Source organism: Drosophila suzukii, chromosome 2R (assembly GCF_043229965.1).
Source record: "Drosophila suzukii chromosome 2R, CBGP_Dsuzu_IsoJpt1.0, whole genome shotgun sequence".
Taxonomy (NCBI): Eukaryota; Metazoa; Arthropoda; class Insecta; order Diptera; family Drosophilidae; genus Drosophila; species Drosophila suzukii.
The window spans coordinates 24,139,828-24,147,916 of NC_092081.1; the positions used below are offsets into that span (position 1 = coordinate 24,139,828).

General features: G+C 39.5%; 1 protein-coding gene across 2 annotated transcripts; it reads right to left on the reverse strand.

The window, feature by feature from the left end:
* Positions 1-246: 246 nt before the first annotated feature.
* LOC108010164 (uncharacterized) lies at positions 247-7,667 on the reverse strand. Of its 2 annotated transcripts, XM_017075005.4 has the most exons (7): positions 7,559-7,667; positions 5,982-6,769; positions 5,269-5,877; positions 4,980-5,112; positions 4,784-4,926; positions 4,387-4,731; positions 3,647-4,330 (listed from the first exon to the last, which is right to left on the reverse strand). In XM_017075005.4, exons 2-7 carry the CDS (start codon positions 6,739-6,741, stop codon positions 3,795-3,797), a joined length of 2,526 nt encoding a protein of 841 aa, XP_016930494.2. In that variant the 5' UTR covers positions 6,742-6,769; positions 7,559-7,667; the 3' UTR covers positions 3,647-3,794. The 2 variants fall into 2 exon arrangements, with proteins under 2 accessions (XP_016930496.2, XP_016930494.2); XM_017075007.4 differs by lacking the exons at positions 3,647-4,330; positions 4,387-4,731; positions 4,784-4,926; positions 4,980-5,112; positions 7,559-7,667 and adding exons at positions 247-2,763; positions 2,817-3,164; positions 3,214-3,356; positions 3,426-3,549.
* Positions 7,668-8,089: the final 422 nt, after the last annotated feature.

The window sequence follows — 8,089 nt, forward strand, 5'->3', positions numbered from 1 at the left end:
GCAGTCAAGAAAAGTAAAATTCCATGGCTATCAAATGCCATAGCACACAGGTCAATAATTTTTAGCTATAACTAGTTGGGAATTATAAGTGCCAAATGCGAGTACCGAAAAATTGGCGGATGACGTGGCCAATTGTAAATTTCATTATTATTAAATTAAAAATTAAAATTATTTATTATTAAGCACACCACGTAATCAAATAGGGATGGGCGTGTCAACCAAATAAGTTGCCAAAAATGCATTAAATATGGGGGAAGTACAACCTCCCTAGGTTGTAATCAACTTTGATTTGCTAAATAACAATAGAATACAAGAACATTTTTAAAAATAGCAAAAACAATTTTTCTTTGTTGAGTATACACAGATATTTTTTTTCGTGTAGTTTATATATATATCTTGTACTTCATACTTTAGGTCAGTAGTACCGCTACCACCCGCTAGGTGCCGTGGCGCTGGCAGTCAAATGAAGTAAAATTCCATGGCTATCAAATGCCATAGCACACAGGTCAATAATTTTTAGCTATAACTAGTTGGGAATTATAAGTGTCAAACGCAACTATAGAAAAATTGGCGGATGACGTGGCCAATCGTAAATTTCATTATTATTAAAAAAAGATCATTTAACATTATTTTAAAATTATTTTTTATTAAACACACACACACGTGTCAACCAAATTAGCTGCCAAAAATGCATTTATAATGGGGGAAGTACAACCTCCATAGGTTCTGATCAATTTTGATTTGCTAAAAAACAATAGAATACAAGAACATTTTTAAAAATAGCAAAAAACAATTTTTCTTTGTTGAGTATACACAGATGTTTTTTTTTGTGTACTTAGTACATATATCTTGTACTTTATACTTTAAGTCAGTAAAACCTCTACCGTCCGCTAGGTGCCGCGGCGCTGGAAGTCAAAAAAAGTAAAATTCCATGGCTATCAAATGCCATAGCACACAGGTCAATAATTTTTAGCTATAACTAGTTGGGAATTATAAGTGTCAAACGCAACTATAGAAAAATTGGCGGATGACGTGGCCAATTGTAAATTTCATTATTATTAAAAAAAGATCATATAACATTATTTTAAAATGATTTATTATTAAGCACACCACGTAATCAAATAGGGGTGGGCGTGTCAACCAAATAAGGTGCCAAAAATGCATTTATAATGGGGGAAGTACAACCTCCATAGGTTCTGATCAATTTTGATTCGCTAAAAAACAATAGAATACAAGAACATTTTTAAAATAGCAAAAACAATTTTTCTTTGTTGAGTATACACAGATGTTTTGTTTTTGTGTACTTAGTATATATATCTTGTACTTTATACTTTAAGTCAGTAGAACCTCTACCGTCCGCTAGGTGCCGTGGCGCTGGCAGTAAAAAAAAAGTAAAATTCCATGGCTGTCAGATGCCATAGCACACAGGTCAATAATTTTTAGCTATAACTAGTTGGGAATTATAAGTGCCATATGCGAGTATTGAAAAATTGGCGGATGACGTGGCCAATTGTAAATTTCATTATTATTAAAAAAAGATCATTTAACATTATTTTAAAATTATTTTTTTTAAACACACACACACGTGTTAACCAAATAAGCTGCCAAAAATGCATTAAATATGGGGAAGGTACAAACTCCCTAGGTTGTGATCAATTTTGATTGGCTAAAAAACAATACAATACAAGAATATATTTAAAAATAGCAAAAATAATTTTTCTTTGTTGAGTATACACAGATGTTTTTTTTGTGTACTTAGTACATATATCTTGTACTTTATAGTTTAAGTCAGTAGAACCTCTACCGTCCGCTAGGTGCCGCGGCGCTGGAAGTCAAAAAAAGTAAAATTCCATGGCTATCAAATGCCATAGCACACAGGTCAATAATTTTTAGCTATAACTAGTTGGGAATTATAAGTGTCAAACGCAACTATAGAAAAATTGGCGGATGACGTGGCCAATAGTAAATTTCATTATTATTAAAAAAAGATCATTTAACATTATTTTAAAATTATTTTTTATTAAACACACACACACGTGTTAACCAAATAAGTTGCCAAAATTGCATTAAATATGGGGAAGGTACAAACTCCCTAGGTTGTGGTCAATTTTGATTGGCTAAAAAACAATACAATACAAGAATATATTTAAAAATAGCAAAAATAATTTTTCTTTGTTGAGTATACACAGATGTTTGTTTATACCTCTGCAAGGGTAACAAAAATTGGGACTTATAAATGCATTGGGTAAGAAAGGGATATGAGAAATGCTGGAGCAGCTAGGACCACATTAAAGATTATGGAGGTAGCATCGTTACAGCCCAGATTGCTTAAACTAACGACATACTGTGCCTCATCTGGTGTCTGACAGGCCTTGACCACACAGGAAATGTCACCAAAACCCTGAGCCTGCACTGAGAAAAACAAAGGAGGACACGGCTCAAAGTCATAGCCAACACAAGCGTCAGTAAGATCATAACTAAAAGATCCCAAGGCTGTAGACTCGCAGGTCTCTTCCGCCCTTAATGGCGCACTTAGGTTGCGGAATGGTCGTTCGATGATTCGAGATGTACAAACAGTGAAAGTAATTTGACTTATGGGGGAGATCTTAAGGTAACGCATGCTCTGCCTAGCCGGTAGATAAAGTGAATCCAATCTGTAGAAATTAATACTACCCAAACGACCATACTGTTGAAGAGAGTTGGATCCGAACTCACTTATGATACCGTTCGCGTAACAACGGGGGTTGGAAAGTCGACGGGGCACTATAAAAATGATAATTGTTATTATTATTTTTTTTAGTTCTAAGAAACGTTACCTTGCCGAATCCGTGTAATAACGGGGTCGCCACAGCTTTCGGGTGGCTTTTCGGTGTTTAAAAGAAACAAATCTTTGCTCGGGTCTCTTACGAAATCATGGAACCTTACCAAAGCTCCACCTCCGTAGTAAATGAAGTGCAAGTTGGGCAGACGCCAACGCAATCGTTCCATATACCGCTGGCAATAGTCGTAGTCTTTTTCGTCTACGTAAGATAGCGGGCTTGGAATGAGAAGAGCAATTAATGACCGGCCTCCAAGATTGTCGATAGCCCGATCTGCTTCGAGCAAATCTTCAACTCTAACGTTTAATGTGTTTAAGATAAGTGGTAGATTAAAGCCATTTGGATCTGTAATGAATTCTTTAAGCAGATGTCAATCATTAAAAAACGTTCTTACGCCAAGAATGAGATGTGGAATTCCACTCTTCATAAACGTTGATAATGTAGTCCGTGGTATTAACAATGACTGACCCATCAGATGCTGCGAAAAGGGTTACCTTACTAGCGTACGGATGAATGTTAAGGTCCTGAAGGACGTAACTGTAACAAAACAAAATAAGTTTTTAATTATTTATTTTCTTTACTAGCTCTTCCATAAAGCCAACTTACGCAACGTAATCAACCACACAGCTATATGGCCAGTAAGTGTCGACAAAAACGTATATATCAGCCATTACTGTAGTTCGATTTGATATATCAGACCATTGTTGAGACGGAAAGTAGTCAATCATTTCTAAAACATAAAAAATGTACAACTTAGTGCTTTTTGTCGTTCAGTACTATGGATGGTATATCGGGAACCACTTTTTAAATTAAATACAAAGAGAGAGTGCAGTTAAAGTTTGAAATTTATTCACGACTTTATTACTGGAACATACAACTTATTTACGACAAAATTAGAATTATAGTAAAGGGACAACATATTTGTTTGTGTTAGCGGACGGGAAGGTAATAATACTACCATACATAAGCCACCAATCACTGAATCAGCCTCTGAGCCAAAAAGGCGAGCAGAGTTGTTAGAAGGCTAGCTGCAAGGCCCGAGACACCGCTATAGCAGCCCATGTTGACCATTGACATAATATAACGCCATTGGTCAGGGGTCTGGCAGGCATCCTGTGTGCAGGACGTGGTATTTGAGGTAGCCTGGACTGACAGATACAAGTCTGGACACTGGGTAATAGTGTAGTACCCTTCACAGGCGCTTGAAAGATCGTAACTATAACTATTTCCATTTATTTGAGTGCAACTCTGATCTATTGACGTTGCAGACGAGCTAGTAGTTGAGTTCTGTTGCGGCCACGAATATGTGCGTGAAGTACATATCGTGTATGATCCTCCATTCTGGGACTGAATGGTCAAATACCGGTTCGCACCAGTTCCAAAGAAATAGTTGGCAGAGACCCTGTAAAAGTTGACCTTGGCGGGCCCCACATATTGGGCTGTTTGATCTGTGCCCCAGCTATTTGTGTACCAATTCGATCCACAGCGTGGGTTAATAACGCGTCGAGGAACTGCAAGAAGAAAGTAAATAAACAAATGTTTAAAGCGAGAAGTAGACATCCTTTACTTTGGATAATGCGCTTTGCTACTGGACCCGCCGACGTCGCTGCTGTACTGCCCAAAATGAGGGAGAAAAGATCTTGGGAGGGATCGCGGACAAAGCTCGAGAACCGTTGAATACTTCCTCCGCCATAGTATATAAAACGCAGGTCTGGAATCTGTTCTTGAATGTACTGTATCTCTGTAGTCGCGTAGCTGGAGTCGCCATCATTAACGGTTTGCTGGTTTGGCATGATTAGAGCAACCAAGGAGTGACCACTTAAACTCGAATTAGTCTTCTCCACATTCATTAGGTTCTGTGTAAGGTTCTGAATCGTCCGCAACACATTAGGAAGATTGAATCCCTGAGTATCTGCAGAGACAAATTTTTAGATATAGCAAGTAACTCGTAAATGAACCCTTACATAACGCCTGCGTAGTGACATTCCATTTCTGATACAAATCGGTGATATAGTTAGTAGTGTTCACGATAATAGAACCATCTTGTGCTGAAAGCATGGTGACTGTGGAGCCGTACGGGTGGATATTTAGCTGCTGAATTACATAACTGAAAAATAATTTAGTTATATGAAGATCTGTAATACAAAAAAAAAAACTTACGCCACATAGTCAACAATAGTGCTATACTGCCAAGATGTATCCAAGAAAATGTACAGGTTAGTCATGGGAGTAATAATGTCAGTCAAGTCAAGATTGCTAGTTGCCGTACAAGAGACATCGTTTAACGATTGTGCTGTTGAAGGAGAAATCAAAGGGAAGGCAAATCGTAATGCACACAAACACCAAAATATGGTTTTTCAAAAGGCTTCAGAAAACATAAAAGTATTTTCCAATCTTCTTAGTTAATGCAAGGTGGTTCCGCGATAGTAATGAAGAAGGGATTACTTACGCACATACGTCACCAGCGAAGCGGTGGCGTTACCGGCATACTGGGCAATTGCGGACGACGTGAGGGTGACGCGCAACTGCATTTCACGATCCAATACTAAGGCAAAAGCGCTTGTCTGGTCCTCCATTTCCTGTGATGGCGCAACATTTGTAAACTGGCTTTGCCTACTGCAGGCATTGATTCCCGAACTAAGGACTCCATTTGTGGAGTAGTACATGCGTAATAATTGAGAAAGCTTAAGGCTGGATGCCTGGGTTCTCCAGCTGGCCACGTTCTTCGCAAGTATCAGTCCATCAAGGCCGCCTCGGATCTCGGCGTCAGTCGCCTCAAGGTTGTTTCGCTGCGACAAGAAGTACCAATGTGGCAGAACTGTATCATTCCACCCCCCAGTAGCTCCAACAGAAGCTGAACTGGTCGACCCTGGAAGCTGGACCAGCGTGACCTCAGCCAAGTCCCCAGCCAAAGTGGCCGCCCACCTATTGTCAATGGTGTTGCTTGTTTGGGACTGACTGCGACCGCGTGCACGTCTTTGGGAGGCCAGGGCCAATAGGGTATTTAATTGGACTGTCTGCTGTTGGACGCCAGCTGCGATGCCGGCAATAAGGGTACCTAAAAATTAAGACGAATCGTTATTTTTCATCTCTGATTTATAAAGTTGGTTTAAAGCAAACATCAAGCGTTTAAATAAATACGTGTACAGACAACGAAATTACCTGCAGAAACCGTTCCCCAGCGCGTCCGAACAAGGCCATCCTCCACGGGGCATTGGCTAGTTCCCTCTGAGCCGGCATATGCCCAGTCGGATTCATAGTCCAATTCTCCCAACTGTTCGTACTTTGAGACGGATACGGAAGACCGTCCCCGTTTTGGTCGAGTATCTAGCCATTCAACATCGCTAATGAAGTTGTTGTCATATTCCTTCTTCAGGGATCGTGGCAGTCGCTGGGCTCGATACTGAGAGAGCTGGTTGCACACGTTGTTTTCATCGCCCCGCGATCTGGTGTCAAAGGTGCTCGATAGCATAAAATGGAGGGAGCATCGTTCTACACTCGTCAACGAACTGTTGGGAAAGCTGTTGGCGTTTCCCGGAATTAAGCGTGACAGTAAAATTTTAAATTTGGGAAACTGAAAGCCTGTTGGACTGTACGGTATTACGCCATCAGCGGCGTTAATTCCAGCGGCCTTTTTAATGCCATCTTGGCGGAAACGATGGAGCAAGGACACAGCCACGGTTCGAATATCGGCCTGCACACCTGAAGTTCCGGCGTAGCTGTTCTCCACCTTCTCGATAAGCGAAATGAGCGTGTCCATATTGGCTGGTAGACGATTGTCCCGATTCATGAAGAATGATGTGTTATAACACTCGACCAGTGAGGGGGGAATTTGCAGCATTGCATTCTCCTGCGCCTGTGTCCCCAAGATCAGGAGAGAGGCTAGGCAGACAGCTGCTGCCAGGAGTTGTTTCGATTTCATGGTCAGATGTTCAGATTTCGTTGGGAAGCTAGAGTATAAAGTGATCAGTTAACAAAAAAAGAGTTTAAATTATAAATTGACCCTGACACGCCTATATGGTGTAGTTTAATATAGGCACACGCACACCATTGCAACTTCCTATCGTGTCTTATCAATGGATTTGTCAATGTTTGTTCAGTGTAAATGTAATATACCGTATTAGTCACTAAGTTATTTTTTACTTCAGGTGATTTTTTAGGGAGTATTAACTTAAGCATCTTTTATTTTGAACTTTGTGAGCATATTTATAAAACACTTATCTAAGCTATTTCAACAGAACAGAACTGGTAAAGGTGACGTCACTCGCAAACGCTCATGAGTCAAGTCCACTTCATATACAATACACATTCGTTATCGTTTATCAGTTTATATGAGATCCGCTGTACTGCTGTAGTTTGTCCCATATAGATTGGTAATACCATACAACTGATAATGCGACTGGTAATACATAGGAAAATGAGTCAGGTGTAAAATACACAAAAGAACATCGTGGACCCGCGCCCCAATTTTTAACTTTGGTAAAGCTAACATAGTTTTAGGCACTGTGATTAGATAAGAGTCTTCGCGTAAGTACACGACTGGGTAGTCATTCCTGAAATTCCTTAAACTTTTGGTATATATTGTTGATTTCCAAAAACAGAGAACCGCGATCATTTAATTTGTTTTTACTGGCTGGCGCTCCAGGAAATCGTTAAGCCTTTTTGTAATTTACGGACAATTATTGACTACAGTTTTATTTATGTACACTGCTGCTAGAAACCGCACTCCGAAGCATTACCTTCTTGCACCCGTTAACTTTTTCGTACTGATAGTAACTCTACTGACCAGTTAGAACTGTGCCTCGCCCATATGCCGACTGAACGAATTGTTGTAATCTTTGAAACAATTCTTATCAGTAGAAGTGATAAGATATGGCTCATTGGTACGAGGTGATTGTAGTGAACCTGTTGTGCAAAAAAACTTGTTTATGCAGCATGGTGTTAATATCATTCTCAGAAATACTATACTCTTATATTTAAAAATTTCAGCATCGGTAATAGTGCTCAATATTGCCTGTTGCTGTCAATAGTTTTGTAATAATTCACTTTAGTAAGCCAATAATGATTTATTAGCGCTAGGTTTAATTTAATTCATTTGAATTGGCGCTTAATGTACGGCGCCTCTAGCGGGTTTTCCTGATATTAAAAAAGTGTGCCCTGCCGTTTATTCTTAAGCAAAACGCTGAACCACAAACTGGTCGCACCCTTTCGAGTTCGTTGAATATACATGTAAGATGTATTTTTCTATGTATACGCCGTGTAGACTGTAG

Excerpts from the sequence above, each read along its gene's own strand:
- LOC108010164 (XM_017075005.4), bottom strand. The coding sequence starts at position 6,741 with ATGAAATCGAAACAACTCCTGGCAGCAGCTGTCTGCCTAGCCTCTCTC. Across the intron at positions 5,878-5,981 it reads CTGGGGAACGGTTTCTGCAG|GTACCCTTATTGCCGGCATC; the intron begins GTAATTTCGTTG and ends CTTAATTTTTAG. Across the intron at positions 5,113-5,268 it reads TTCGCTGGTGACGTATGTGC|CACAATCGTTAAACGATGTC; the intron begins GTAAGTAATCCC and ends CTCCTTCAACAG.